General features: G+C 47.2%; 1 protein-coding gene across 2 annotated transcripts; it reads left to right on the top strand.

Annotated features, from left to right (window-relative positions):
• Nucleotides 1-982: 982 nt before the first annotated feature.
• Nucleotides 983-12,544, top strand: LOC308061708 (serine/threonine-protein kinase SBK2-like). Of its 2 annotated transcripts, none has more exons than XM_080382058.1 (4): nucleotides 983-1,106; nucleotides 8,784-8,973; nucleotides 9,725-9,927; nucleotides 10,196-12,544. In XM_080382058.1, the coding sequence occupies exons 2-4, from the start codon at nucleotides 8,793-8,795 to the stop codon at nucleotides 10,763-10,765; spliced, it is 954 nt and encodes a 317-aa protein (XP_080238184.1). In that variant the 5' UTR covers nucleotides 983-1,106; nucleotides 8,784-8,792; the 3' UTR covers nucleotides 10,766-12,544. The 2 variants fall into 2 exon arrangements, with proteins under 2 accessions (XP_080238184.1, XP_080238183.1); XM_080382057.1 differs by having other exon boundaries at nucleotides 983-1,287.
• Nucleotides 12,545-17,740: the final 5,196 nt, after the last annotated feature.

Here is a 17,740-nt window from a genome sequence, read left to right as displayed (position 1 = left end):
TGAAGGTTCAGTCCTGTGCTGGAGACCCAGAGTACTTACGGTTGTGGGGGCTGCTCTGCTTTCTTCTGTTAGACTGTCTTCCACCTCCGTCCTCTCTCAGCGTTCCTCACCATACTGTGCCCCCAGAGGAAGCACAGAGGCTCGCCAGGGCAGCTTAAGCCTTTCCCTGCATGTCCCCAGCTCCAGGGAACAGGGAGGCCAGTGCTGTGACACTCCTATGCCACAGCTGCACACATCGCTGCTTCAGATACACAGATTGATCCATATCCTTGACAAAAACCCCCAGTGCTTCAGAGCCAAGATCTAGGGCTTGCATGGTGACCATGTCCCCGAGAGCTGATTTCCTTTCCATGCTCAAGTGGAAGGAAGAGGATTTTGGCACAGGACTGTAGTCCAGGTGGAGGTGCAGGTGAAATGCCTGCAAATCATTGTAGTTGCCATTAATAATTTCAGCTTCAGTGTAACACTCTGTAGTACTGGTGTGTGTGAGCCTGACCCACCAGGACCCACGAAGGGACCTTGAACCAGCGATGGTTTGTGCCTCATCTCCAATGCTTACTGACACAGGCAATTGTGACTGACGTGTCTTCGGCCCCTTTGGTAGCCAAGAGCAAGCTCTGGCAGCCCACGGCTGTTCTAAGCCCTGCCATCAGACACGTACTCTCACTTGGGACAGCCCCAGAGCAAGGACCATGCACCAGCCTGGGGAGCTGCTTTGCTCCCTCAGCTGTAAGGGAAGCCCAAGCTGGAGGGAAGGGCTGAAGAGGGTGGGTCTGCCAAAGGGTCCCTGGGGCTTATGATGGTATGGCTAGAGCAGAAACAACCCCACCCCAGTCCCTGCCACACCTCCCCCTCCATAAACAGGGCAGATGGATAGCCCCCTTTCTCCCCTGGTTCCCCCTCTTCCCTCCCAGAGGTCACCTTCAGCGGGGAGGCAGCGTGCCCCAGGGCCAGAGCCATGGGGAAGGGGCGGAGCGTCACGCTTAGCCCCGTAATGCCTGGCAGCCCCTCCGGCTGCTCGGCGCAAGCTGAACCCAGCCCGGAGACTGCAGCGAGGGAAGCGAGGCAGCCCACGGCCGGCCGTCAGCGCTGCGCTGCTGGAGAAGGTGAGAGGCTTGGTACGGACTGGGAAGGCGAGTGGGAAGAGAAGTTACAGCCGTGGCAGGATGAATGAGACTGGACAGGCACGTAAAAGGGCACCCACCCCTCACAAACAGGTTTTGGAGACTCCGGTGTAGCACGCCGTCACAACGTGGAGTGCACCCGCTTTCCCACATCTGGTTGATGGTGAGCTCGTTAGGTGGCTCTGCCCCAAAAGGTTGCTTTGTGTCCGGTTGTGTCCGTTGGGATGGTGCCACAGTACCAGCTGGTTGGTTGGGAGGAGGGTGTGATGTGGCTTGTTCCAGTGAGATTGCTGCCGATTTCTGTCTGCGGAGGCTGCTGTGCGGAGATTGTGGCGTACTGCTTTCTGGGGAGAGGCTTTCTCTCTCTGGGGACCCTGCTAGGGGTTTCTGCCCCAGAAGAGCAATAAGTAATACAGCTAAGGGGACAGTCATGCGGTTCTCCACGGTGAGATTAAACACTAGCCTGCTGACCAGTTTTAAGAAGCAGCTCATAAATGTACCGGCAATAAGGCCAGAAACAACCGCTGCGATAACATGTTCTGATCCCTTTTCTGCATTAAATGTGGTTTGCACTAGAGGACATTTTAAGGGGGAAAAAAGTACCGCTCTTAATTTAAAAGTTCGAGAGATGGAAGGGTATTTTTCCATACTGTTTGATGAGGGTTTTTTAGGGGAAAATATCCCTCTTCACAAAATCTGCACCACAACTGAGGTTGCCTCATTTCGGCTTCAGCTATTAGTTTTATTATAATGCTTTAACTTAATTGGGAGAGCCCTCTTCAGTGACATTCTAGTTCCCACAAAGGTACATACAGATGGTAGTCTCAATTCTTTGCTATCTGTTTGATAAGCTAAAAAGACTGCTCCCCTGGAAGTTTCCCCTGTAATTGTCAGCCCTGTTGCCTTGCTCATGGTTTTAATCTGGCCCTTTTTCCATCAGATTCTGGACACCAGGGCTAGCTTGCTGAACTGTGATCTCATCAATACCATAAAAAAGAAAGAAAACATCCAAGAACTAATTCTGTTGACCCATCAGCTGTCCTTCAGAAGAATTCAGGAAATTTACCCTAGAGAAACCAAGATTTCACATAAGTATATTTTTAACATTCCAAAAATATCATTAAAAAGTAGATAAAGAAGAATGCAAAGCAGAGCAAATGGAAGGAATGCACTTCTAATAAAAATATGAAATCCACTGGTGCATGATACTCTCAGTTCTAGCGCAGAAGTCGTTAGCAGGTGGCCAGCTCTTCAAAAATACAGCTTTCCTAACTCAGCTGATTTTCAGAGATTAAATTTCAGACTGCCTCAGGGCATCTGTGTATAGGAACCTCTGCAGAAACTAGAGTTCACTGTAAGAGGCATATCGCCTCAGAGTAGATCTATTATTTTGTTATAATCTCTTAGTCTATGTGAAACTGAATGGCTATATCTATTTTTTCATTTACAGTGAAGCTCATTTTCTTAATTTAGCATCTGTAAAATGCCATTTTGCCACTCACTGCTGATGTTTCCTGTGTCTGACACTTTTTGGGCATTCTCTTCAATACTCTTGCAGAACGAATGCAGAAGTGGAACCTGAAACATCAGTAACCCTTGTACTGTTAATTCTCTTAGACTTCTATCTGTATCTTTAAGTTGTGTATCTGTATCACTGTAGATATTTCTAGTGCAATTCTGTATCATCCTACATACTAAGGCTTGCCAAGGAAGTGAGGCTGTACCAGATCTACATTTTTGAGTTCACACGGTGCCCATTTTATCTGCAAAGCAGCATGAAGAACTTAGAATTGTCTAATTAATAACACGTTATTTTTTATTCTGTCACTCAACACCAGAATAAACTCTTGACTTCTTTGGTTGTTTGAAAGGTGTTTGTATGTGTGCATGTACTAGTTCGATCAAGCAACGCATTATCTACCCAAACCCATTTTGTGTCATTTGCAAACATTTTCTGGATGATTTCAGTGCTTTCCTCTAGATCTTCTAGATCATTGACAAATGTAAAAAATTATAACAGAGTCAGGATTTAATAAAATGAATTGTGTAGAGTGAGGACACCAATAAAATACATTAATATCCACTGTATTTGGCTTATTTTAAAATCCAGTAAAAATGTGTGGCTTCTTGGTTTTTATCAATGCCAAGATGAATTTGTACAGGTAGATTTCAGGGAATGATGAGAGGGTGGGACATTTCTGGCAGGTGCTCTATGAACCAATACTGGGCTGAGCACTGCTCCAAAGTCCCACCAATGACTTAGAGGTCAATGGAAAGACCCCACAGGTAGGGTCCTTACACAGCCCATAGACAGAAATGAACACGGCACTTAGATAACAACAGAGACACCAAGTGATGTGAATTACTTGATACACCAAGTCTGTTTGAGCAAAATGTCCTTTATTAAACATGGTACAAAAGTATTCAGGTAGAAACGAAGCAGGCAGCACCCAAAAAGTGACTTAAAGAGGAAGTGGACTTTTTCCAGAAAAAAAAACCCCAACAGTAATTTGGAAAAACTTTGGAGTCATAATGGATGTATAAGGTAGTGCAGCTTCTCAGTGTGATGTTCCTGCAAAAAGACATCTTGGGGCCACAGCATAAGGCAGAGGGTAATTCTAGCTGAATGCGTCACAGGAGGCGTTCCCTCAGGAGCAGCTGGTGTTTTAATGGGGGGGGGGTGTGGTGTGTGTGTGTGTGTGCAAAAAAATGGTGAGGCTTCAGAAAAGAGCCTTAAGATAGATTTGAGAGCTGGAGAATAGGCCTTGATTTAAGGATTGGACAGAAGGTTGCTTGAAGGCATTTAACCAATAAGAAGACTGAGAAGTGTCTTGATCAGAAAGCATGGAGATGTTTATTCAAAATTCAAAATTTTGATGTTTATTCAAAATTCAAAATGTGACAACAATTTCTGGAAGCTTCCTACCTGTTTTTTAACTAACTGATGTGGTCACCCCAGAAGTAGTGTGCCAGATGGTTTGTGAAGCCTAAATAAAGCATCGGTTAAATACATAGTCTGAGTTTCAGGCTGTACCCTGCTAGTTTTAGTCAATCTAGTTTAAAATACGTTCTCATAGGCTGTGGTCATACCTCTGACCACAGTGCATATAAACCCTGCAAGAGTCAGGAGAAATATAACAGGCACCAAAAAACTCTTCTCTGGCTGAGAAATTTTAGCAGCAGGTTAGGTAAATTCAGATTAGGATATCATATAAATATGTAACAGCAAGAATATTAACACTGGCTTTTATATATAGTTGACCAAAGTTTGTCTTTGGATCAAGCCTGCATGACTTTTTGTAAGAGGTGCCCTAAATGTTGGTTATTGAGTGAGGGTTAAAGCTCTGTAGAAGATCAGACAAGAAAATGGACCTACGTGCCATATGCTCAAGGCCATTTTTAATGGAGTGTCTTTGATATGAGGAGAGGCTGAGACAGCTGAAACTCTTCACCTTGGAAAAGAGAAGGCTCAGAGGGAATCTTGTTGGTGTATATAAATACCTGATGAGAAGGAATGAAGAAAAGGGAGAAAAAATTTTCTCAGTAGTGCTCATTGACAGGGCAAGAGGCAATGTGCACAACTTAAAATGAAGGAATTCCATGTAAACAGAAGAAAACACTTTAAAAAAAAAAAACAAACAAAAAACTTTGGGGGTGGTCAAACAGCATGATAGGTTGCCCAGAGAGGTTGTGGAATGTCCATCTGTGGAGATATTGAAAACTCGACTGGACACCTTCCTAGATAACCTGCTACAGCTGCTGCTGCTTGAGCAGGAGAATTGGATTAGATGATCTCAAGAGCTCCCTTAAAGCCTAAAACCCTCTGTGATCCTGACGTCATAGCACCATCTCTGTTATACAGAGATTATACTGTCTTTGGCTCTTGACATGTATGAAGTGCTTTATTGGACCAAATATATTAATCATTTTGGTTGAAGAATAACATTTCCTAGAATAACATTTCCGGAATAACATTTCCTAGACTAAGATACTATATCTCTGTCGGCTGGCTCCTTCTCAACTCAGGAAGCTAGGAAGCATCTCCTGATAGTGGAAGGGGTGTGAATTTCTTGCTGCTGTAATCAGAGACTCTTTTGTGGAATTAGGGTTTTACACACATTGACAGCCTGGAAACAGGACCCCTAGCAGGGATGAAGCACAGTAAGGACAGTGGAGGAAAGAACAGTTTTGAAAAGGACCCTGCTTTCTATCTTCAATACAGCACAGCCAAATGGTGAGTGCATCCTGGCCAGGCCTGGTGGCCTCCTCCCCAGTGCTTGTCATTCTGCAAAGGGCAAATGGCACTCTAGAAGGTAACAGAGACAGGTGCAGAGCACGCAGGCACACTCTACTCAGTAGTGACCTAAATCTGGCTCTCACTGAGCTTCCTAGCTAATGGCAGTGGTATCTCAGAGAAAGACCTGACACCTTTGGCTATTCCTTGAAGTATGGACTGCATCCTGTAATCAATTTACTCAAGGGCAGCAAGAGCCAAAGCCTGCAAACTGTTCTGGAGTGACCACAGCTGGGGTTTCATTCATATGAAGCCCTGATCAGACCCACAGGATTGTCACTGTTCCTCAAGACGCTCTACTCATATCCTCCGGTTGCTCTGTTTTTCCAGGCTATTTCACTTTGATGTTCTACTCTGTACCCAGACAATCTGCCCTCCCATGCCAATGGGGCCATGTATGGAATTAAGGATCCTTGCAACCTGTATTGCAGCTCACTTGAAATATGGAGTGGAAAGACACAAGAGCTTTTTGGAATGTTTTTTACTGCAAACCCTTATGGACTGAAGTGTATTGACTCCCAAAGCTGGAGTGAAAACCAAGAATACACAGAGAAGCACATTGTCCCATTCACAAAAGCAAGTTTTCACACAGTAAATAGGAAAGAATTAATGAATCATATAAAAAACAGAGTAGATGAATCATATAATAAATAATTCAATACAAATAAAAACCAGATTAATGAATAGATATTGAAAATCATATAATTATTGAATAATACACTAAGTGGATGCAGCAAAAAGATTCTAACTTTGGGTTAGATAGCACTGACAGTTGGCTAGGCTACAAGGGAAGAAATTTTATCTAACTGAAGTTTGAGAAATTAAGTTAAGTGAGAAGATCATAAACTATTTGCTGACAAGAACTTGTATATGACCATGAATTTGATATAGGAGGAACACTGTCTTACAGAAAAGATCTTCTGATATTTTTTTCACAAATATAAATCTATTGTGTTCTGCACAAGACAAGCAGATGTCTCCCCTGTTGTTCCACTCCCCATTTAGTGCGGCTTTACCCTATCTAATACCAAAGAGAGGTCTATGCCTTTCAAAGTTCTATTACATTTTAAGTTTTTTCACTATCTTCCTAGCTAGGACTCTTTAAAAAGCTTTTTCAACTGTTTGTTTTAACATTTCAATGTGGCAACACCATCTTGGAAATGTTAGTGGCTGTGTGGGTCCATTTGTGGGTTCTGCGATGCCCTTGCTGTGTGGAATTTCACAAGCTGTGCTGGCTGGGCAGCAAACAGGAGGACATCAAAGCAAATTCTCTAAAATACTTTTCAGACTGTCTTCCCCTGCAAATTTCTCCCCAGCCTTCCATTCATACCCTCCCATGCATGCACTTGTTCATTGTTGAACTCCCCTGTGGACTGTACTAACTGTGGCTGCTGTTGGCTCTCACATCAAGGCAAAGCCTTTGCAGAAAAGTGGAGCCAATTACTTTGTGCTTCTGAATTGGATAAGATTTAGCAGTGCTGTCTAGGCAAGAAGGGAAGGGAAAAGAAGGGGAACTGTCCCACAAATAGTCCCTGTCTCCTATACAATTCCAGCCTTTTTGTAGGTTGCTAGCAGCAGTGGGGGCTGGGACCTGAAGGAACTGTAATAAGCTCTGTCACAGATAAAGTAATGTAAAAACTAAGGGAAAAGACTTAATTCTTTCTGTTCCCACTCATATTCCCAGGATGCCATATTCCTTTTGAGCAATGTGAGGTCCTGTTTCCTCCCCAGAAAGGCATCATGTGATATGCCTTTATCATGGAATATTTGATGGGAAGAGATCCTGAGTTTGTAGGTGCAGATATGAGCCACTGGGTTTACATCAGAGCTCTGGCTCACTGTACAGTGTGTAAGACTCATCTGAAAATGCTGCAGCACTCAGGCTCTTGGGCTGCATGCTGGGGTGCCTTAGGCAAAGTGCTACCAGCGGGTCGAGGGAGGTGATCCTTCCTCTATTCAGCGTTAGTGAGGCTACATCTGGAGTAGCAGGTCCAATTCTGGCCTCCTCAGCAGAAAGATATGGACATACTGGAACACATCCAGTCTGTGAAGATGATTAAGATGTTGGATCATCTTTCATACGAGGAGAGGCTAAGAGAGTTAGGACTTGTTTAGCCTCAAGAGGAGAAGGCTTAAGGGAATCATATTATTGATGTGTGTAAATACCTGTAAAAAGACACAGACAGAGTTTTCTTAGTGATATAGAGTGACAGGACAAGAGGCAGTGGGCCTGAAACACAGAATTTCTATTTAAGCGTAAGAAAAAGTTTTTTTTTCCATAATGGTGACCAGACACGAAGAAGTTACCCAGAGCAGTTGTGGAGTTTCCATTCCAGGAGATATTCAAAACCAGTCTGGACACAGTCATGAGCAACCTGCTTTAGTTAACCTTCCTCTGAGCAGGAGGTTGCACTAGGTGATCTCCAGAGGTATCTTCTGACCTTGACCATCCTGTGACTCTGGTTCTGTGACCTTGCTCCAAAGCCAGGATGGGTTCCCAGGCCTGGGGTGCCTGTGTTCAGAGCATACGGAAGTAGTCATGGGGAGAGTGCTGCCACAGGTGCCTTAAAATGCTGCCTTGTAGCTGGCTGAGGGGACTGAAAAAGCATTTCTCTGAAATGGGTCAGAAGCAGCTGGCTGTAGCTCAAAATGCCATTGAAGTCCAAGCTTCCTTCCTGCCTAAGTTCCTTGGCTGCACAGCTAAGTGACTTTGGGTCAGAAATGTCAGCAGATGTGTCATCAGTCAGAGGTACTGAGCAACCTTCGACTTGCTCAGAGCACACTGGCTCTGACTAGCAGTCCCTTTTCTGTAGTGGGCTAGCTGTGCCTCTGCCTGAGGGGCAACTGCCTCAAGGACTTTCTTCAATGAGCAGTAGGGGTGGGTTTCTGAGTAGAGAGACACGGTCTTGCTGCAATAGGCTATGGAGAGCAAGAGGACTGGGTCATGCTTGATAATCTGAGACCCTGCTAATGTTTTGCTTGTTGCCTAACACTTTGAAGACTAGAGTAAGAGGAGGCCTGGAAGGCCAAGCTTTAGTATAGCTGACACAGAAAGGTGATCCAGGTCTTTGAAATTAGAGGCTCCAGGGATTTCAATTACAAGAGTAAAGCACCTGCCTGGAGGCCAGGAAGGATTAGAGGACTGAAGGAGGTCCTCTTCAATAAAGGGACCTTTTATATGATGAGGGGCTTTGCCCAGAGGTGTACTGTATAAAAGCACAAGCTCAACTCTAGCACAGCTACAAGAGTGCTCAGTCTCCAAGTGGCAGAAATATCCCCTGCCATGGCAGGTTTTACGTGGCGTGTCCAGTTTTTTTTCTGTGCATGTTGTGATGTTCCTGACTTGCGCTGTGGTGTTTCTGCAGCGCTCATCAATGGCCGAGAGCTCAGCTGTGGCAGCGGCAGGGACAGCAGCACCAACAGTGCTAGATGAGCTTCTGGAGATCACAGCTCAGAGCCTGGTGCGCACCGAGGTGGCCGAACACTATGAGGTTATCCGGGAGCTGGGCAGGGGCAAGTATGGCCACGTGATGCTAGTGACCCACAGGCAGAGAGGTAAGGAACCGACTGCGCCCGATGAGCTACTGTGCCTTGCCTCCTCTCTGCTGACCAGGGCGCTGGGTGGGCTGGTGGCTCCTTGGGGCCAGGCACCAGGTACAATGGGGGTCCCCAGGGAGACTGGTGGGGTAGAGACCTCCCCAACCAGGGATCATCCCATTGCACCTGGCCAAGGAGAAGGTGATGCCAGGGGACAGCCCAGAACATCAGGCAAGGTTACAGCGAAGCAGCAGGTCCAAGGTCAAGCTGGGATGTCAATCCACAAGTCAGGATCAATAGGGTTCATGGCTAGGCACCACTGTGGATGTAAGACAGCTGGAAACCAGCAGTCCCACCACACAGCTCAGGCAGAGTGTGAAGCCCCAAGCCTGAACTTCAATGGTGCCCTAAGGCCTATGGAGAGAATGTGTGAGTGGGGGTCCTAGGTGGGGTTTGCCGGGCTGTTAAGGCCTGTGAGTGCCCAGAGGCCCTGACACTACTCTTCCTCATCCCAGACTGATGGCCCATGTAGCCTGAAGTTCCCTTGCTCTGCCCGGTGCTCCTGTGCATGCCCTGACTGGCTCAAAACTCACACTGGCAATGCCTGCTCCCAGATCTGGTGTCCACAGGATATAACCACAGAAAGCTTCATCCCAGAGACTTCCCTGTGGCTGTGAGTGTTGAGACCCATGGCTACTCAGTGCCTTCTCTGTCTGGCCTTGGGGTAAGTGACTTTCAGGGATGTCTAACCCACTCTCCCCATCCCCAGGGACTCCTATGGCTCTCAAGCTGCTACCCAAAGCCAGTACCAAGCTGCACACCTTCCTGTACGAGTATTGCGTGGCGCTTTCCCTTGCCACTCACCCTGCCATCATCGGCATGTTTGGAATTGCCATCGAGTCCAGCCAATACTATGGCTTCCTCTATGAACCAGCACTGCACAAAGACCTCATTTCTATCATCAAACCCCGGGTAAGTGAGCGCTACTACAAGGCCATGGGAACGGGGACTGTCCTCCTGTCTGCCTGTCCCTGTGTAGTCTGCCTGGGTCGGAGGGAGGGCGATAAAGGCAGTGGGCTGTGGGTCTCTCTGGGGTCTATAGTGTTGAAGCAGCTTCAGGCTTGCAAGACCAGAAATGCAAAAGTGTCCCCCAGTGTAGAGCACGCAGGTGACAGCGCAGCTGGCAGGGCTGCCAAGGTGCCCCATGTGTGCCATACCGCCTGCCTCTCTCCCTGTGCAGGACGGTATCCCCGAGCCAGCCGCGAAGCAGTGTGCCAAGCAGCTTGTGAGCGCGCTGGAGTTCATCCACAGCCGAGGGCTCGTGTATCGTGATGTCAAGCCTGAGAACGTGCTGCTTTTTGATCCCGAGTGCCGGCGCATCAAGCTGACTGACTTCGGGCTTACACGGCCTAAGGGTACCAAGCTCAAGCTGGTGGCAGGGGTAATCCCCTACACCGCCCCCGAGCTGAGCAACACCACTGATGCCCAGGGGGTGCCCATTGACACCAGCTTGGATGCCTGGGCCTTCGGCGTGCTGCTTTTCTGCCTGCTGACAGGCTACTTCCCCTGGGAGCAGAGCCTGCCAGATGACCCCTTCTTTGAGGACTTCATGCTGTGGCAGGAGACAGGCCTGGAGGAGGACCTGCCCCGCCACTGGAAACGCCTGACGGCTGAGGCCGCCCTGATGCTGCGGAGCCTGCTGGCCCTAGATCCCACCAAGCGTGGCCCTGTCAGTGGGGCGCTGCGCTATGTGGATTGCCCTTGGAGGCTGGAGGACGGGCACAGCGAGGAGGCTGTGGTGAAGCCTTAGAGCCTGCTCCCCATGGGAGGAGGGAAGGCATGCCTCACCTAGCAGGGGGCTGTGGGGTCTGGGGCATTACAATGGCCCGGGCGTGAGAGGCCATGATGACCCAGAGAACAACTTTTCTGCAGTACTCTCCCTGCTGTCATGGAGCCAGGCTCCTTCCCCCGCTGATGGTCCTAACCCCATGGCTCAGTGCTGCCCAGTGCAACTTCCTCGTGTTTCCTTGGGGCTCGAAAGCATCTCCTTCCTCTTGGAAATATCTATCTGCATGTCAGGCACCTCTCGCTTCCTGACAACAGGGACTCCAGGGCATTTTCTAGGGGCTGCAGCACCTGCCTTGTCTCAAAATAGAGCAAAATATGTACTATTGTGTTTCTGTATGTGGCTCTTTTTCCCTCATAACAAAAGGCCTGTGGGGCCCCGCTTGCTGTGGGAGAGCAGGGGCATGACAGAACCTGCGCAAGGCAGGGGCCACCCCTGGATGCTGCCTGGGCCTCCATCATGATCCTTGAAGGGTGGCTTCAGGATGGTGGGTTAGAAGTGCTGGGGACCCCCCAGCATATGACTGCGGATGGTAGCTGGGGACTGATGATGGTGTTGAGAAGGTGGTGGGAGCCATGGAGGTGGAGTGCTGGAGAAAGCCGCTGGGAATCACACATTGTAACCTACCCACTGCCATAGGTTTCTTCCCATTTCCTTGTGTTCAGAACCAGCTAAGAGACAGGCTCTTGTGCACAGAGGTTGTTAGCAGCAGGAGTCTTAGTGTTAGTTTGCACAAAAATTCCCCTCTAATTCCTGCCACTTAGGAGAATGGCCTTCTGCAAACACTGAGAGCCCTGCTAAAGCACAGTTCACCCCTCTGCCTCCCTGAGTGGCTTAGATGCAAGTGGAAAAGTGAGCTCACTCTCATGAACATCCACATGTATGATTGAGCTAAGAAGACAGTAGCACTGTGAGGGTGGTTGGCCTGAGCATCACCGGGAAAGGCTAACAGAGGAGCTGTAACCACAGGTTACATAAATTTATCTGTATGAATAACCCCATCAAAATTGTCTTAGTGATACCTCCTAGCAGTCCTACACCATTGCCTTGCTCTCACTCCTCATCCTCCTCCAGACTGACTGCTCTCTCCTCATAGAGCCAGCCCCTCTGTACAAGCCTCCACTACCACTTCTTCCTTGCTCCTATTCTCCTGAATCCTCCAGTCCCAAGAAACCATTTCCAAGACTATCCAATGCCAGCCCAAGCACATCTCCTCCCTTATACTGCCTTCAGGTTCTAAGAGAATTTTCTTCATGCTCTTGTAGATGCCTGGTTACCCCTCTGCAAGACTTTTCTTCTCCCATTTCCTTTCACTGCTTTAACCCTTCCCCAGCAACACACCCTTCCTAATCCCGCAATGTCCTTCTAGGTGCACATTTTAATCCTGGAAAGAGGTAGTAAGGAGGGAATTAGGTGTTAGAAACTCGTCTTTGCTCCTCTTTCCAGTCCCCAGGATTACGCTGTTGGTAATCCCCTCCAGCTCTTAGCCTGATCTTATTCCTGGAAACATCTCCAGCTCAGTATCCATTCTCAGTGGCTTTGTAACTTCTAAAAATGCAATGTTCAAGCACCACACTTTCTAGCATCTCAGATTTTCTTTCATCTCAGATCCTTTCCTGCACATACTCTTTTGTAGCTCCCCAGACTCCAGCTCTCTTTTTCCAAGTTCTTTTCACCCACTGGCATTTTACCATTGCTTGCCTTCCTCACTAACATCCCCTTTCTACTATCCATTTCCTGGTAAGCAACATCACCTCCATACTATTCTTTTGTACTTTTCCTGCTCCCTACATCACTTAACCCTTGTGTCTTCCTTCCAACTCCCCAATCTACCTTTTCAACCAGCATTTGCTTACCCTACTCAAGACACAGTTTTCTTCTGGCTGCTTCCATTTCTTAGACTCTTTCATTACCCAAAACCATAGTAAATGTTGTTCAACTGTGGCCGGCTGAGATTTGGCCTTAATTACTCTTTGATTACTATTGGAACAGCACAGGAGTGTTAAGGTACCAACAAAAAGGGGAGAAGCCATAACACCAATGGATTTACAGGCCAGGTAGCTGACAATTATTCAGTGAAAATAATGGAAAATCTGATACAGATGCTTACTAATAGAGAATTATAGGACAGGAACATGGCTTTTTGGAATGCAACACTCAACTCAGCATTCTATTTGATAATAAAGTTGTGTTTAATAAAGTAAATTCATAGTGTTACACAACTTTTGTAAGGCATGGCCTATTGATAGCAAGAAAATTACATTATGCTGTATTGATTAAGAAGATGGAGTACTATGCAAAGTCAATAAAGCATACATTAAGTGAATTAAGAACTTCTGATGGACAGAAGAAATACTTGTCAGTTGGGAATGCTCTTTGGTTATGATGATAGCTGTAAGTCCCTTCCAACTGAAATAATCTATTCTATTCCATTCTATTCTTATAAATGTGTATAAATAACCAATGGAAGGGTACAAAATAGATGTAGCCAGTCTTCATAGCAGTACTGGGTGATAGGACAAGAGGCAATGTACACAAATCTAAATGCAGAAAATTCCATTTAAACATAAGAAAAATGGCTTTACAGTGATGGTGGCCAAACACTGGAACAGTAGTTGTGGTTTCTCTGTGTTTGGAGATATTCAAAAGCTGATTGAACAGGGCCCTGGTCAACCTGCTCTGTGTTTTGAGCAGGAGGCTGGGCTAGGCGATCTCCAGAGGTCCTGTCCAGCATCAACCATGCTGCAACATTTTTCATTTTGAGAACAGCATGTGTTGCAGCTGGAGATGTGTGGGGCTCCCAGCATCTCTGCTTTGGAACTGCTCAGCGTTGCATGCGGTGGTCTCAGCAGAGCTGGGCACAAGATGCAAAACTGGCTCAACAAGAAAGGATTAGCAAGATTTAAGGGTTTATTCCAAATTAAAGAAAACTTGAACTGGTGTAACACTGACATCTTTGGGGAAACAGATGAAACTGCCCAATTCCATCAGGACCAACACTGCTTTTTGAAGGTGCTGATGAGGATCAGGGATTTGATGTTGCATAACAAAGATGATGTGACAGAGGCTATTGGCAGGGAACAGTGGTGATGACCAGGATTGTTTCTTTTGTCATCTATATCACAGACCCTTGAGACTTTGGCAGAAGGGGTTTCTGCTGCCAGAACTTTGTGTGATATGTAGCTACGTGATGAAATCAGCACTGTGACTGCATCATGTGCATAATGTGATGTGGACAGGGTTACAATCAAACAAGCACAGCAGTAAGCAAAGTAGCAAAGGCCCTGCCTTGAGCCAACTCCCCAGCATGGGCTCCTTTTCTCAATGGCTTAATCATAATTGTATAATTCCAGCTGGATTTCTTATATCAATGAATAAAAAACCATGCTGAAGCCTATCCCCGGGGGGGTGGTGTCTGAAAAAAGATCTGCTTGTCCCCATCACCCCCGCAGCAGCTGCTGGGAGAAGCTGAATGGAACGGAGCTGCGTGCAAACATGCTGGCCCTTTGCAGGCACAGCCGCTGGCTGCAGGAGAGCTGGCCAGATGCCCAGCACTGTAAAGGGCAACATCTCAGCTAATGTAGGCACAAGGTATGGGGTGGATCTGGTGTCATCCCCAAAGAGGCATCAGGTGGCTCCAAAGGGGAGGGAAAGACATGGTACTTCACTCCTGTTCAGGGTGGAATGAAGGGATAAATTGGGTAATTATAGAGCTCGCTGTACTATGTGAGTTCTGGTTGCAGTGATTGCAGTCCACAAAGTGTGAACACAGGCCCTAGTGCCCTGGTGCCTGCAGCATACCGCATGTGCAGGCTGGGAGCATAGATCACATGGCTTTTGGTAGGATGCATGGTCTATGTTTCTGGGTCCCCTTGTGCACTCCGCTATGGATTCTCTTCCTCTTCTGCACCATACACTCCACATGGCTCCTGAATAGTCATGCTCTGCAGCAGCCTGAGGACTGCGATGCGATGCGGAATGCAGCCTGCAGGGTGTAGGTAAGGCATGGGCCAGCACTTTTGTATTGCAGGGGCAGGGTGGTGTGTTGAGCCTGGATCCATTAACTGGACAGATCCTTTGGTTGTAACACTCCTTCCAGTTAGGAAGTCTTGGTGTGAAGAAGTGGAAGTGGAAGCGGTTTGCTAGACAGAGATGTGAAAATGCAGGCAGATATGAAAGTGATTGCCCCAGGTCGTGCTGATGGTCAAACAGTGCCACAGACCAGTCATCTCAGAATTAAAATGTTGAGTGTTGAAGAGCGCACTTAGGCAAATTGTCTGGATTAACCACAGGTCAGCAATATGCCCAACGTATAGACCGTATTGTGATGCTGGCTAGACTCAGGATATAAAAGGGAGGGTAGGACCAGGTTGGATAATGGGGTCAATGTCATCTCCTCTTACAGGAAGTTTAATAGAAGTCAGTGTGTTGGACTGGCTGACCCAGTGTCTAAAGGCAGGACAGAAGTCCAGCTGTCAAGACCTCCCCTCAGTTAGGCTTCTGGTGTCATTTCTAGAAGCTTGCAACGTATGATCTTCCTTCCATCTTACCGACTCTGACACTGTGTTACTTCCATCCCTTCCCACTTCAACTCTGTTAAGTATCATCACTAGGACTGTGACTGAAGTTTTTTAGGAAGGGTAGCGAAGGAGTAATTCTCCATGTTTCCCAGAGTTCCCTTGTAGCCTTGTCTCCTGAACAACACTGCATGAAGGGTCTGTGCAACCCTTCCTACTCTGTGCACAGATGTCAGGTGTTAAGACTGCAGAGGGCTGAGCATCAGATTCCAAAAACGAGTGGGGAAAAGCATCTCAGGCCAGGGAATATGATAGGGCAGGTGCAAGACTGCATAGATCCTGCCTCCTCCCACACTGCTTGTTCTTGAGTTTTGACTTTCACTTCAAAGACAAAGTAGACCAGAGCTTTGACAAAAAGCACATAATATGACCCTGTTCCAAACAACTGTCCTTCTGAGCAGAGGGATGGAAACAGACAAAAACTAGCAGATAAAGATGGTGGGAACTTGTTACCTTCCTTTTTTTGCTCATGTAGGGGCATGCTGGCAACAACTGCAACCCAGCTGATGTCTTCTAGAGCTGCCTGTAGCCTTAAGAAGCCACATAGCCTCATTGTCATGCCAAAGGACAAAGAGCTGCAGGACTGAAAGTGGCTGGATTAGAAGACACATGGTCTCTGACCAGGAAACACGCAATGGCTCATGGAGTTTCAGCCATTAACTTTTTTTTCCTCTGTCCTGCATCCCCGAGTGGAGGTGCATGAACCAGAGGGAAACGCCTTAGACTATGCTCTGAAGAAGCAATACAGGTGCTCACTGTACAACTCAATGGCTCTTTTCACCCGGTTGGGAGAGGAGCTACTCTCTTTCACTTATGACTCATATAAATCAGTTCATTTCCTTGCACCACTAATCTGGGGAGCTGTAGCAGGACAAGGCATGCTCTTGTGTCCTCAGGTTCCCCTCCCTCATACCCATTCTGCTCATAGTGCTTCAGAGAAGACTGCAGCACCTTTATCCCACCAGGACTGTTTATCACAGCTAGAAACATAAGAAAGCACTTGCACAAAGAGCAGCTGCTGTTTGGGTACTGCTGGTAGCAGGGTAGGAGTGGACTTCAGCAGGCAGGTTGTGTGGCTTCTATTCCCAGTGCTGGAGGAGGTTAGGGCAGAGGATGTTAGAGCCTCCTGGTGACTCTCTGCATGTCTTCGCAGGTAGCCATTGCCAATCTCTGTTTGAGTTTACTGTTGCTGGGCTACCCTGGGAACTGCTGAACTAGTTGGTCTCTTCTGTCCTGCTCCATAATGGAAATGTGGGGATTAAGTGGGAGCTATGATAGGCAGTGATTCTGCCCTGCCCCTTAGCCTGCCACCCTCTCACTGGTTCCTGGCTGCACAAGGGCATGTCAGGAACTAGATAGGGCTGGCAGAGACCTGGCTGTAATAGGATGCCTCTGTCCTTTCCTTTCCTTCTGTCACTGTGGGACAGAGATGAGTTTATAGCAAGTGGTATGTGGGAGCTGCCAGGTGGCACTGGCCAAAGGAATGATGGGACCTCAAGAGGGGAAGGTAACCAGCCACCCACCACCAAGGATCAGTTTGGTTCAATGGGTGGAAACCTGACTGATGAGAAATTTGGACACAGAGCCAAGTCCTGAGCTCAGGTCACCCAGCAGGCTGGGGCTGGGAACAGTATTAAGTAATCCTGACTTCAGATCTCCTTAACCAATAGACATACCTGTTTCCCCAGAGTTAGGCAAAGACTTGGAAGTCCTGACCCCAAATTATCTTGTCTTTTCCACCCCTTCCCTTCTTACCACTAGCTCCTGCCTCTTGGACTTTAGCTCAGGACTGTATTATTTGAAACAGGAGACTTGACTCCCTTCCACCTGAATTTACAATTTACTGGACTCCTTGCTCTGCCTGCATTGCTGTCGCCATTGCTTTCCCATTGTGTGTGCCAACATGCCACTGCCTTCACAGGTCAGAACCAATATTTCTTGTTTTGCTCTTACTACTATGTCCAAAATTCCCATCTAAGACTGCTGCAGTCAAACATTTAATTGTGAAGGTGGCTAGCTGCCCACTGCAGCGGTCTCAGATGGGACATGTTAGCTATTTGCTGTAGTTGCAAACATTTTTGCTGGGATGGCTGGCTGATAATTCATGAAGTCTAACAAAGATATCGATCTGCACAACTCCGCACAGTATTTCCACAGAAACAAAACACTTGTGGCATTTCTGTTGCAGGAGTTACATTCCCGATGAAAGCCAGGCACCAAAACCAATACTTCTCTCTTTAGTCAAAACAATTCCCTCTGAGCAGCTCTGGTAGTTCCTTTCTAGGTCACTTAACGACTCATTTCTCATGTGTTGATTCAAAGTAGACCAGTCTATAGCCACACAGTTTGGATCTTATATCAG

This window comes from Falco punctatus, assembly GCF_963210335.1.
Source record: "Falco punctatus genome assembly, chromosome: 3".
NCBI lineage: Eukaryota > Metazoa > Chordata > Aves > Falconiformes > Falconidae > Falco > Falco punctatus.
Note: the sequence above shows the minus strand (reverse complement) of the source record. Positions and strands in the feature narration are given on the sequence as shown.

Bases quoted from the DNA above. Each gene is read 5' to 3' on its own strand.
- LOC308061708 (XM_080382057.1), top strand. From the start codon at position 1,171: ATGAGACTGGACAGGCACGTAAAAGGGCACCCACCCCTCACAAACAGG. The intron at 1,288-8,783 runs GTGAGCTCGTTA...GTGTTTCTGCAG, and splicing joins TTTCCCACATCTGGTTGATG to CGCTCATCAATGGCCGAGAG. The intron at 9,928-10,195 runs GTAAGTGAGCGC...CTCCCTGTGCAG, and splicing joins TTTCTATCATCAAACCCCGG to GACGGTATCCCCGAGCCAGC.